General features: G+C 56.2%; 1 protein-coding gene across 2 annotated transcripts in view; it reads right to left on the bottom strand.

Moving 5' to 3' along the window:
• Nucleotides 1-472: 472 nt before the first annotated feature.
• IL2RB (interleukin 2 receptor subunit beta) overlaps nt 473-13577 on the bottom strand; it is a 46184-nt gene continuing 33079 nt past the window's right edge. For both annotated transcript variants that reach the window (XM_025400213.1, XM_025400214.1), the window contains exons 5-10: nt 11544-11649; nt 10020-10168; nt 8671-8836; nt 7831-7945; nt 4830-4914; nt 473-1292 (exon numbers count right to left, since the gene is read on the bottom strand). In XM_025400213.1, coding sequence (XP_025255998.1) covers nt 540-1292; nt 4830-4914; nt 7831-7945; nt 8671-8836; nt 10020-10168; nt 11544-11649 — 1374 coding nt within the window. In that variant the 3' untranslated portion in view covers nt 473-539. The remainder of the gene's footprint in view (nt 1293-4829; nt 4915-7830; nt 7946-8670; nt 8837-10019; nt 10169-11543; nt 11650-13577) is intronic.

The following is a 13577-nucleotide window of genomic DNA, read 5'->3' as shown; positions in this document are numbered from 1 at the left end:
CGACACCGGAGGTTGCAAGTACCGGGCTGAGAAATGGGGCTGAGGGCAGTGGGGCCTGTGCAAGGTTTTGAACCGAGGAGGAGCATGGCCATATTTGGGTTTTGGAAAGCACATTCAGGCTGCCCTGTGGAGGTGGAGGGGAGGGGAGGAGGCTGGGGCCGAAAACCCAGGGAGGAGGTCAGGGCAAGGAGCCCTGGAGAGCTGTGAGGACTGATACTGGTGAATAGCTGCAGGGCTGGAGAGGAATGATGCTTCAGAGCCTAAACTCGTGGGACTCTGTGATTAAAGAGGGAGTTGGGGAATTACCGCCCCCCTGCAACACACACAGTTCCTGGCTCGGGCAGCAGGACCAGGGAGCAGCAATGGAGGTTTGGAAATGGATGGGCCAAGTGTGCAGGACTGGGTGGGGGCCATCTGGGTGGAGACATCCAGCGGCAACTGGACACTGAGTGTCCTCATCAGTGCACTAAGTACCCTCGACAGGGTCCTCCTCAGGCTCGGCACAGAGCAGGCAGCTGCCTGCCTCCCCGGCCATCTGTCTACACCAAGTGAGTTGGGTCCTGATCCTGGAGTTCTTGGAGGGACAAGTAAGCATCAGTGTTCAGGGGCAGGCGAGCATTAAGGGCCCTGACCTCCCCCTGCCCAGGAGGCCTCGCCCAGGGGAAACTGAATGGCTCCCTGGGGCCAGGGTCAGGGACCTCCTCTCCAGCCTCTCGCAGCACCAGCTCAGGGCGTGGCTGAAAATCCACCAGGTCTGGGACTCCTGGGGTGGGAGGCCCCAGGGGCTGGGGGTCCCAGTCTCTGGGGACTCTCTCCTGCAGGGAAGGGGGTAGCCTCTCTTCACCAGCCCCGCTGCCCCCAGGGGCAGTGCTTGGGGGGCTGGGGCCACCAAGGAGACTTGGGGAGAAGAGCAGCAGGTCATCCCCGGAGGGGAAGGTGCAGTAGGCATCGTCCTCCGCTGACAGAGACCGCAGGGGTTGAGGGGAAGACCCTGTGGGCGCGTCGGCCCCACCCTCATCAGGCTCTTCCTCTGCGCAGGGGTCATAAGTAAAGTACACCTGGCAGGCCTCTATCTCCAAGGCATCCGGGAGGTGGAAGAAGAAGTAACCCTGGTTGGTGAAGCAGCTGGTCAGTGAGCGGTTGCTGCTTAAGCATGAGGGCTCAGGCACCTTGTCCTGCTGCAGGAGCAGCTGTGTCACCTTGTCCCTCTCCAGCACTTCCAGTGGTGAGATCTCAGGCGCCAGGCCGCCAGGGCTGAAGGACGATGAGGGGAAGGGCGAGGAGAGCCACTTCTGGCGGGAGAAAGGCAGGGGGTGGGTGAGTGGGGGCTTCCTTCACCTTCCTTCACCCTCCACCCCTTCCTCTGGATTCTCAGCAGCTCCTAACTCCTCCTCCTGAAGCAGTTGGCCCAGGGATGCCCCCTCCAGGAAGCCCTCCCTGACTATAGCCCCGTACTCCCCCAACTCACCTACTGGCTTGGGGAGCCCTCTGGGCTACCAGCCCGGGGAGACTGCCTGACCCACAGTCCAGCATAGGCCTGCCTGGCTCCCAGTAGTGCCCAGGAATGTTTGCTTGCTGAAGAGTGACTGTTTATTGGACACCTGCTGTGAGCCTGGCACTGTTCTAGATGCAGGGGACCGAGGAAAGCAGAGAATCCTCAAACTGTCCAGTGGGTACTAGCACAAGTGTGTGAATCGACCCATCCATGCCAAAGCAGAAGGGCGCTGAGAGCACAGCCTGTTCACCTTACAGATGCCCAGAGACGGGACACGCCCCGGCCCCGATCACAGACCAGCAGGCGGCAGAGCTGGGACCCAGGGTCTCCGCTTACACTGTGGTGGGAACGTCTCTTGCGGGAGCTGGTGGTTTCCTGATTCACCTCTCCCCCAGTTCCCTGTGGTCCCCACCCCCACCCCCTCCGCCTCCCATCCCCAGAGAGAGGAAAGTGCCCATCAGAGCACTTCTCAGTTGCTCGGGATTCCAGAGAGCCCTGGCAAGGAGTGGGAAGACCCGGGTTCTAGCCCTGGCCCTGGCACTCACTAACTGTGTGACCCTGGGCAGGCTCCTGCACTTCTCTGGGCCTCAGTTTCCACAAGTTAGCCGCGTCTCTCCTGAATTCCTTGCTGTCACCCATCAGGTCACCAGGGAGACATCAGGTGAGCAAATGGAGATGTAAACACCCAAATAGGGTAAGACACAGACTGCACAGCAGAGTGGGGACAGCAGGCCCTCCTGGTGGTGTGACAGCAGGCCCTCGGGTGGGTGAGTTTGGGAGCCCTGACAACCCTCTGTCCCCGGAACCCTCAGCAGCTGGACTTGGCCCCCTAAGCACAGGGGCCAGGCCCAGTGGGCTCCCCAGGCCTCTGTGCCCAGCATGGGGCTGGCGGGTCCCGTGGATCTATTTCAGATGAATTAATGAACCAGCAATGAATGCCCAGTTCTCCTCTCCAGGGGAAGTCCCTGAGGCTGAGTCAGCTGCTCCACAGACACACACACACACGCTCACATGCATGCACACATGCACACACGTGCACACACCACTCAATTAAATCCGCCCCCTTCCCGCAACCAGGAGTTATGTCACAAAAGAAAAGGCTGAGGGAGGCAGAAAGGATAAACTGAGGATGGCAAAGAGGGGTCGCTGGCTGGGCAGAGAGGGAAAAAGCACTGTTCGGGTGAGGTTCATGATATCCGGGGCAAGGGCGGGGCCAAGCAGCAGCCCTGAGTTTGCAGCCAGAGAGGGAGCGGCCGGGCCTGTGGTCAGTGCCAGTGAGCCAGGAACCCACTGCCTGTGGCCAGCTACTTCCTGGGCCTGAGCCTCTGCCCACAATGCCCTGAAAGGGGCTTCAGGAGAAGCTCATGCCCCTCACACACACTGCCACACTCGCACACACATTCCAGGATCCTCTGGGAAGTGCGGTGGGCCTTGTGGCCCCTGTGGGTCCTAGGGTAGAAGGGTAGGTCTCTCACCCAGATGCGGAAAAGCTGGGGCCGGCTTTGCCAGCCCCAGTCCCCAGCCACATCATACCTTCCTCCTCGGGACCCCGCTCCACACGCTAGACCCAAGGATGCCCTCACGGGAAGCTGGAATGGTTTGCAGCTCCCACCTCACAATGTTCTAGGTCCATAGAATCAGGACTTGAAGCTGGAAGGTATCTGAGCATGCAGCTAATCTAGCTCAGCCTCCAACCAGTTCAATGGGGGAATCTCTATGCTTCTGACACACAGGCAGCCGTGGCTTGCTGGAATACCTTTACAGATGGAATCTTGCTACCCTCAAGGCTGAGGGAAGAATTTTGAGGTAATGCATTCCTGCACATTAAGAGTGCTGCAACTAATGGCCAGGCACAGTGGCTCACGCCTGTAATCCCAGCACTTTGGGAGGCCGAGGTGGGCAGATCACCTGAGATCAGGAGTTCAAGACCAGCGTGACCAACATGGCAAAACCCCGTCTCCACTAAAAGTACAAGAATTAGACAAGCATGGTGGTGTGTGCCTGTAATCTCAGCTATTCAGGAGGCTGAGGCAGAAGAATCACTTGAACCTAGGAGGCAGAGGTTGCAGTGAGCTGAGGTCATGCCATTGCACTCTAACCTGGGTGACAGAGCAAGACTCCGTCTCAAAAAAAAAAAAAATAAAGAATACTGCAACTAAGATATTCTCATCTTGGGAGTTTTCCAAGGAATTCCAGAAGGGGCCCTTGATCAGCCCTGATAGAGAACTCCAAAGCCAGGTCATGACAGCCCTGGTCCTGCATGGCTTTCCTCGCCCGCCACTCCTCTTGACCTCCCTCTGCCCCTACCTCACCCCACTCTCCAATCTTGGGAGCCTAGAGTAGGGCTAGGGTGGTAAAAAAAAGTACCCCCCACCTCCCCCCTTCATTCTTGAAGCTTCCTGCCTGAAGGGGACACGGGCTGGGGAAGAAGAGACGGCTGAATTTGAGATGGAGTTCAGAGCATTGCTGGTCTGTGGGCCGGCACTTTAAAAATGAATCGGTGTTTTGTGACTCAAAGTGACTGGAAGACTTGTTAGTATCCGTGCTAAGTTATGGAGCCTGCTCAGGAATTTTGGGCAGGGACAGGAGAAGCACGGAGCACATCTACACAGACAGTAGGGCGGAGAGAGCTAGTGCTGGCAGATCCTGTTCGTTCAGCACACCGGCAACGGTAATACCAGATAGGGAACTTTTTTTTTTTTTTGAGACGGAGTCTCACTCTGTTGCCCAGACTGGAGTGCAGTGGCGCCATCTTGGCTCACTGTAACCTCCAAATCCTGGGTTCAAGCGATTCTCCTGCCTCAGCCTCCTGAGTAGCTGAGATTACAGACGTGCGCCACCACGCCCGGATGATTTTTGTATTTTTAGTATACAGGGGGTTTCACCATGTTGGTCAGGCTGGTCTTGAACTCCTGACCTCGTGATCCACCTGCCTCAATCTCCCAAAGTGCTAGGATTACAGGCGTGAACCACTGCACCCAGCCTGATAGGGTTCTTTTGAACACTAACTGTGTGCCAGGCAAAGTTCTCAGGGCAGGACACATAGTAACACAGTTTTTCTCCCCATCTAACCGGTGGGGAAACTGAGGCCCAGGGAGGCTCTGTAGGCCCAAGGTCACACAACCAGAAAGCGGTGGAGCTGGGATTAAAACCCAGGCAGTCTGGCTCAGACGGAAAGTGCCAGAGCTGGAGAAGAGACCCATGCCCACCCTGGAGGCTGCTCACTTCAGCGTTTGGTCTCCTCTCACAACACACAAAATTAGCTACTCCCCTACCACCCCCTCATCCCACTCACACCCCTGGCCACCTCTGCCTCTCCGCCCCAGCCTCCTACCTGGACATCTCCTCCATGCTCTGAGGTCAGCTGGGAAAAGAACTTCGAAGGGTCTGGGGTGTGACACTTCAGGACCTTCTTCAGCCTGGACAGAGGAGAGAAGGGAAGGAGGAGGGTGAGAACGGGAAGGGCCATGGTGTCCTGCCATCAGCGCCACAGCTCTGGATGCCAGGCGCAGAGCCACACCACATTCACTCATGTATTTATTCCACCAATACTAAGTGCTCACTGTGGGAGGACGCTGTGTTGGGCACTGGGGAGACAAGAATAGCCAACAAAAGAGGTCCCTGCTCTCAAGAAGCTGACATTCTGATGGGGAGACAGACACAAAGCATGTTGCAACATCGTCATTCATTCCGTGGAGACAGAGAGCAGAGTGCTACATGAGACGGGGAGGTGGGGGTCAGAGGGGGCGAACACACAAGCCAGAGCGGTCAGGGATGGAGATGGCTAGAAAAAGTGGAGTGAAGCAGGAGGAGGAGAGAGGCTTCCTTGTCAGGGCTGCCATGGATGGTGGTTCAGGTTGTGCACTGCCCAAGGGCATTAGGCTTGGGCAGGAAGTGGGAGAGGTGGTGGTGAGTGAGGCTGAATTCCAGCCCATGTTCTGCTTGCCAAACTGAGTGCCTGGAACCTGTGTACATCGCCCTTAAGGGGCACCATTTTTGATTTGCACAAAGGTTGCAAATGACTGGTGGAGGCCCTCAGGGGCTGGGGTGTATTACAACGCAGTAGGCAGCCTCTGAAGAGCGTTAAACAGGAGAATGACATGGTGGAGAAAGAACTGAAGGGGCACAAGAATGACAAGGAGGAGGGCATTCTGGAGGCCACTGAACCCACACCTGGGAGAGGACCTCTCCCCCTACAGGGACATGGTTTCCCTGAAGGCTTGCAGGGAGCTGTGGGTAGAGGGGATGGGTGGGTGGAGGAATGCCTGTCTTCTTGGGAGGAAAGAGGAAACGGGGCTCCAAATACTGCCGAGAACCACGGCTCCAGGACGAGGGTCAGGAGAGCAGCACTCACTACTAACTGGCTATGTGACCTTGGGCAAGTCAGCTGACTTCTCTGGCCAGTCCTGGCATCAGTTAACAGTCAGTGGTAGCCCCTGACTCCCTGCCTTCCCAGTGCTGTGGAAAATGGAGTGAGGTGACGCAGCTAGGCACGATTTGCAAACCTCTTGGGAGAAGCAGGGCTCTCATCAGGGGGCCACATAGCCTGGTCAGAAGTGTCACCTCCTCACCGCTTTGCCCTCCACCAGGTCACGCTCGGCGCAGCAGCCAGAGCCACAGAGGGCAAAGTGGATCCTGTCCCACTCCTGGGGAAACCCTCCATGGCTGCTCGGCACACCGCCCAAGTCCTCACCATGGCCTGAGGTCTCAGGAAGCCTCACTGCCGCCACATGTCCAGGTTCAAGTTCAGCTTCCTCCCCAACCCGCTTCTGTCTCCAGCCACACCGTGTCCCTGCACTCTGTTCCTGGAAGGTTCTTCCCTCCTTCCTGCCCAGGGCCTTTGCACACGCTGTTTCCTCTGCCTGGGACACTCTCCCTATGCCCTCCACCCACCTCCACCATGGGCTCCTGCTTCAGATTTCAACAGAATCACCACTTCCTCGGGGAAACCAGCCCTGGCTACGCCCCAGCCAAGGTTCCCCTCCCTGTTGTCTGCTCCTGATACAGTCAGCAGTCAGTATCCGTGGGTTCCACATTCACGGATTCAGCCAATCCCTGATCAAAAATATTCAGCGGAAAAAAAACCCTCATAGCAATACAACAATAAAAAATAATACAGATTTTTAAAATACAGCATAACAACTATTTACATAGCATTTACATTGTATTAGGTATTATAAGTAATCTAGAGATGGCCTAAAGTCCCTGGGAGGATGTGTGTAGGTTACACGCAAATACACTGCTGTGTTAAATCAGGGACTTGAGGCCGGGAATGGGGGCTCACACCTGTAAACTTAGCATTTTGGGAGGTCGAGGCAAGTGGATCACCTGAGGTCAGGAGTTCGAGACCAGCTTGGCCAACATGGTGAAACCCTGTCTCTACTAAAAATACAAAAAATTAGCTGGGTGTGGTGTCGTGTCTGTAATCCCAGCTACTCGGGAGGTTGAGGCAGGAGAATCACTTGAACCCTGGAGGCGTAGGTTGCAGTGAGCTGAGATCACACCACTGCACTCCAGCCTAGGTGACAGAGTGAGACTCTGTCTTACAAAAAATAAATTAATTAAATAAAATAAAAATCAGAGACTTGAGTATCCACCGGCTTTGGTATCTACGGGTGGAGAGGGGGGTCCTGTAACAGGTTCCCCATGGATCCTAAGGAATGGCTGTACATCGACATCCTCCTCCGCCATCCTGATCCCGGTGCGTCGTTACACACCTGCAGGATTGTCTGCCTTCCCGCACTGGGCTGTGAGCTGCCTGGAGCTGGGGCGCACGCATGTGGCCTGCCACTGTGTTCCCAGCACTTTGAGCTGTACCTGGCATGCAGCTGGTACTCAGTGAATATGAGAATAAGCGAATGACAGTCAGACCTAGATGGACCGGCGGGGACCCAGACACAGAGACAGCTGACGTGGGCACACGGTTGTCCCCAGTCCTGACAGCAGTGCTCTGGACAGGGCCCCGGGGGCTCTCCCTGGAGGGCTGCACCTCCCACCTTCCCCTCAGGTTGGTTCCACAGGGTCCCCCTGTGGGGATGGGACACAGGGAAAGGCCAGGTTTTGGACAGGAAGGACTCTCCGGAGGGTAGAGGAAGCACGGGTGTATCAGAGCAGGGGGCTCGGTCCAGAATCTGACCCGGCAAGGTGGCATGTGCGCGTGTAAGTGTATGTGTGTGTGTGTGTGCATGTGTGTATGTGTGCTTGTGTGCGTGTGTGTGCATGTGCATGTACGTGTGTGTCTGTGTGCGTGTGTGTGCATGTGCATGTACATGTGTGTCCGTGTGTGCATGTTGGAGGGGTGGGGGCACGAAGGAAGGGGAGGAGAACCTTCTTACCATGGCCCGGTGTTCCTGCAGTTGATCAGCAAGTACACTAAGATGATGAAGCCGAAGGCCCCGCTGAGGCCCACGAGGAGGTGGCCGAGCCACGGAATGGTGTCCTTCCCAAGGGCTGCCCGGGGGTGGGAGAAACAGCAAGGACAGGGGTTAGAGAAGTGCCGTCAGTCACCCTGGCTCACTCCAACACCCCGGTCCGGGGCCCCGCCAGACACTGCTGCGTCTGGAGGGCTGGGGACAGGGTTCGGCTAAGCCTTTCCTCTCTGGGAAGCCAGATTTGATGCTAAAAAGAAATGACACGGTGGCATTCCAAGAGCTCCTCTGGCTCCAGACAGATCCCATGGGCCCACCTGGTGAGCCTACAGCCCCCCACAGCAGCCTGGGCTCCACCTGGCTGCACCCCTCTCTCCACCTGCCTCCAAACACCACTTAGAGAACCCCAGGTCTTGCTTGAACTTGAACTCAAAATGTGATGCGATGAGGGACAGATGTCCAGCAGACCCGCTGAGGGCCAGGCTGCTTTCATCTCTCGGCCTGATCTGTGAAATGGGTACACTGACTGTCAGCCCCGGCAGAAACCGGGAGTTTGAGATTTCAGGGTGGAGAAAAGTGAGAAGAGCCTTTCTACCCCTCCCCAACTCACAAGGCCCATGGCAAGCCCCGTCCGCTCACTGAACCCCTGTTCCTGTCGGAAAAGCGGGCCCCCTGCAGGGTTACAGCAAGTGAGGCATGGAGCTGACCGCTGTACCCTCACTCCAGGCAGGGAGAGGATGGAGCAGCTCCTCCCCCAGCCACCCCCTCCTGCCTGAGCCCCCTCCCACCCTTGCTGCCCACCAGTACCTGCAGGCTTTGTCCTGAAGGCCAGGGGCTGGCTCCAGGGGCTCCAGGTCGTGAACTCGCCTTGCAGAGGCTTGACCCGCACCTGAAACTCATACTGGGTGTCTGGGGTGAGCGTCTCCAGGCAGATCCATTCCTGCTTCTGCTTGAGGGTCATCAGGGGGGCCTCCTGGCTCAGAGACAGGACCGTCAGCGCTCACCTCACCTCCCATGGCAGGGCCAGGAGGCTGAGCACCACAGCACCCTCCTCAACCCCCGCCAGTTGCACCCCCCCCTTCCTTGCCCCCTAAGGCTCCCTCACTTCCCAGTCGCTGGGGCCTCAAACCCCGGGGTCATCCCCTAAAGCCCAAGTCGTCAGCTAATCAGCTGGTTTCACCTCCAGAACCTGGTTCCACCTCCACAGCCATTCCAGAACCATCCCCGCTCTCCGCGCTGCACTCACCCCAGGCCTGAGCTGCCGCCCTCTCCCAAGCCTGCAGCTGGTCTCTGGTTCCCATCCATGCCCCTCTGCAGTCTAGTCTCCACAGGACCAGAAAGCAGGACATCTCCACACACCTCACCACCCCGGGTCGCTCTTTTCGCCTCCTCTTGCTCTCCATACACATAGCAGCACCCTGCCTTTGCCGTGGCAGGTCTTTCTAATTTTGCAAAATTCTCCCCAGATCTTTGCAGGTGAGCTCCTTCTGGACGCCCAGGTGTCCAAGGGGCCTTCCCTGGTCACCTGAGTCTGAAATAGCCTGTGCCAGTCACTCTCAAATACCTTGCCCCATTGGGTTTTCTTGGTGGAACTTATCCCTGTCCCGTAGCCTCACTATCCCAGACCCTGTCGCTGTGTCTGCTGACTGACTGCCTGCCTGCCCTGCCCCAGTCTGAGATTCCTGAGAATGGAAGTTTGCTGAGCTTACCCTCCACTCTTTCCCCATCATCCAGCGCATAGTAGGTGCTCAGCAAATATTTGTTGAGTGAGCAATTGAGTGAATAAAGAAATGAGTGTAAGTGAATGAATAAGCAACAGACTCACACGGATGTGGAGCAGATGGGCTTTGACACGTGGAGGGGTGGCTTCCCTGGCCTCTGAAAGCCCATGGGGCTGGGCAACTGCCTGTCTCCCGGCTTTCTGAATCTTTCCCTGAACCTGCTGCCAGACGGATCCCCAGGGTTAAGGGGGCTAGATAAGGATGTGGAAGTCGGGCAGGCAGCCCCAGGCAGTGCAGAAAGAGCACAGGAGTGAACTCAGCCACCCACCATCCACCTGGGGCTGATGGGACCTCGCCGCAATGAAAAAGGGACAGGACAGGGACCAGGACAGGAAGGAGGAACCAGAGCAGGTGGGGACTGGGCCACATTCTCACCTCCCAGGTGTGGCCTGGGGACAGCGTCCGGGCCTCAAACTCCAGATGTCTTTCAAAGTAGTGGGAGGCTTGGGAGATTTCCCAGCTTATGTTGCATCTGTGGGTCTCCACGTGGACGACTTGGAGGGAGATGGGGGCCATCAGGCGAACTGGAGACGAGAAGGGGGAAGGGAGAGCAGCCAGGCATGACCTCCCCTTCCCACTTTGTACCTGCCACTCCTCCCTCCTGGCACCCACCCTACCCCCCACCCAAAGCCCTGGTCCCTCCCTGCCTCCCTCCCTGCCTCCAGGCCTCTCTCAATGATCACCTCTTCAGAGAAGCCTTCCCTGACCACTCACCACTCTGCATCCCCCTTGCCCGTTTCATTTTTATTCCCAGTGCTTATCATTACCCGACCTATGAAATATATGGTTTGATTTCTTTATTCATTTTCTGCCTCCCCCAGCAGACTGTGAGCTCCTTGAGGGCAGGGACTTGGTTGTCTGCTGAGTCCTTGGCGCCTGGAAGATTACCTGGCACTTGGTTCAGTAGCTGCTGGATGGATGAATGATTCACCGCAGCTTTTCTCTGCACTTAGAATTGACCTGAGAGCTCTCCATGGATCATCTCATTCATTTCAAGTGTGAATATAACACTGTGTGATTCTGAAGTTAAATGAATCTCAGTTTCTATACTTCTGAGACTCTATAGAACCACATAAGCGATAAGCAGATGCTGAGCGCTGACTACATGGTAAGCAGTTTCTGTGTCTCAGTTCAAAGATGCCTTACAAGCCTGGTGGGTAGGCAACTCTGATTCTCCCCCAAAACTCAGGCTCGGAAAGGTTCGATAGTCTGCCAGTCAGATCACATCCAGGTCAGGCCTGACTCTCACTTTCCACCCCACTGCTTCCCTGGAGATGGACCCCAAGGTCAGCAGGCAGGCACTCAGGCATTCAGCAAACCTTCCCAGACCACTGTCCTGATGAGATCTAGTGCTGGGTTCGTGGCAAGGAGACAAAGGTGTGGCAGAGACTCTGCCCTCAGGTTGCTCACGGCCCAGTGAAAAAGACAGGCCTACAATCAGGCAGTGACAACGCAGGACATACATTCCCAGAAAGAGGAGGTACAAAGGGCTAGGGGAGTCTAGGAAGGCCTCCTGGAGGAAGTGACTCTCAACTAAGCCTCGAAACATGAGTGGGAATTTTCCAGGTTCAAGAAGGATTCCAGTGGGATCAGCATGCGCAAGGGCTCAGAGGCATGAATAGGCAAGGTGGGTTTGGAGAGCTGGCCTTTGGTTGCAGCAGAAATATAGGCCTCAAGAGGAGGAGTGCCAGGGAGGAGGCCCAAGGCTGGATCCTGAGTGGCCTTGAATGCCAGAGTAAGGAGCCAGGACATCATCCCGAGAGCAGCGGGCAGTGAGGTGGTCAGATGTGGGTATGGAAGCTTAGGGGGAGAGAGGCTGGAGCAGGGAGGATCCCAGAGGAGGTGGGAGGAAGGAGGTGCCCAGCCCTGCCCCAGCCCCACCCTGGCTTCCTCACTCACGGTTCTCAAAGGGTTTGAAGTCTTGGATGGCCATCATCCTCCATCGCACCCCTTCACGGCACATCACCCTCAGGGTGACGATGTCCACTGCAGTCAGTTTCTGAGACTGCAAGGGAAGGAGGGCAGGGGTGAAACTTCTAGCAGCTGGGGGCAGGGGAAGGGGGAGGCCACAGGGATGACCAGGGAAGGATGGGAGCTTCTCCACATGCCCCGCCACCCAAGGCAAGGGCAGCAAACGTTTTCTGTAAAACGTTTTCTGTAAAAGGCCACATCATAACTATTTTTGGCTTTACAGGCCACACGATCTCCGTCACAATGACTCAACTCCGCCACTGTAGTGTAACGCATACACTGACAACATGTAAATGAATATCAGGGCCATGTTACAATAAAACTTTATTTACAAACACAGGCAGTGGGCTGGATATGGCCTGTGGATCAAGGTAGTTTACCAACGCCTGATCTAAAATGAAGTGAGCTGCCTTGAGAGGGAGTGAGCTCCCTGTCACAGGAGGCATGCAAGCTGAGAAGCCCCCACAAAGGTACAGGTCTGGAACTGTACCTGTTTAACATTTTTCAGTGTGAAAGGCCCTCCCCTCCCCTATCTCTTCCCATCCCTATGCCTTGAATTTTCTGGAAGAAAACGGCCAGGTATTGAGCATCTCGTGTGAGCAGCCACTGCTCAGATGCCTTAGCCCCTCAATGCACACAGCATCCATCCCATGGTATGGGTGGGAAGTCTGAGGCTGGGCTGGTCAAGGGACCTGCCCCAGGTCATGCAGCTGGACAGCAGGGGAGCCCAGGTTTAAACCCAGGTCCTCTGTGTCCCCCTACAGCGTGACTGCATCTCCGAGTCCTGGTCTGTCATGCCTGACAGAGGGCTGCCAAGTAAGCAGCTTAGGGCAGCCTCCCACTGTAGAGGTGCCAACCCTGCAGCCCGGCAGCCCTGCGGGAGGAAGCTCCAGTGCAGGCCTCTTAGGATCTGGGGTCCAGGATGCAGATTTCACGGCCAGGACCTCGGGCACAGTCCCTCTGATCTGCATAAGACCCGCTATGAGCAAACCTTGAACCTCATCATTAGAATTCCCCAAACTGGCCAGTTCCTCTCCACCCCATAGACCCTGTCCTAGCCTTCTTATAGCTGCTATGCAGACTAGATTTTCCCAGGTAATAGTAGTCTCATTATTATTACTATTATTGTTATAAAAATATTGCCAGTCATACATTCTCATGAGCACTCACACCGTGCCAGGCACTCTTGAGAGCACTTTACATATATTATCTCATTTAATTCTGTCAACACCCTTGGACACAGGCACCGTCACTATTTCCATTCTATAGCTGAGGAGACTGAAGCACAGAGAACCTTAGGGACTTGCCTGAGGTCACACAGCTAAGAAATGGTGGAACCAGGATCAGAAACCAGGCCACCTACAGAGCTCCCTGCCGGGCACAGCGTCCGGTTCCAGAGGCTATGATTTTCTCAGCTACACTGTGTGACTCCATCTTCACACTCTCCTGCCCCTCAAGAAGACACATAACCTGATGGTGGTTGGAAGATGTGGTCTGGGTGTCCTTGGAGCCCGCTGCTGCCCAGGATGCTTTGACAGACAATAATTTGATGTACACCCATCTGAACATGGCCACATGCCGTGCAAGAGGCAGCCTAGTGCAATGGTGCAAAGCCCGAACTGGGAGTCCACAGGCTTGGGTTCAATCCCAGCTCTGCACTTCCTGGCTGTGTGACCTTGGGCAAGGACCATACCTCTTTGAGCCTCAGTGTCTTCATTGGTAAGAAAGAGACAGTGCTGATGTCTACCCATGGGGCTGTAGGTGATGGCAGCAGCTGCCCATCTGGAGTGGCCGCTGCTAAAACTCTGGCTGCAGTGGGGAGGCGTAGCTGGGGCCTCCTGCTCCACAAGGCGGGTAGGAGCCCTGCCCTCCCAGGCAGGGCTGCAGCTGCCTAAGTCTTGGCCGTGGGCCCAGACCTCCTGTTGCTCTTGGGGGCTGGGATCAGGCAAGAGCCCCACTCTC

The sequence above is a fragment of the Theropithecus gelada genome, chromosome 10 (assembly GCF_003255815.1).
Source record: "Theropithecus gelada isolate Dixy chromosome 10, Tgel_1.0, whole genome shotgun sequence".
Classification (NCBI taxonomy): Eukaryota; Metazoa; Chordata; class Mammalia; order Primates; family Cercopithecidae; genus Theropithecus; species Theropithecus gelada.
The sequence above is the reverse complement of the archived record's forward strand: the minus strand, read 5'-3'. Positions and strand labels throughout refer to the sequence as shown.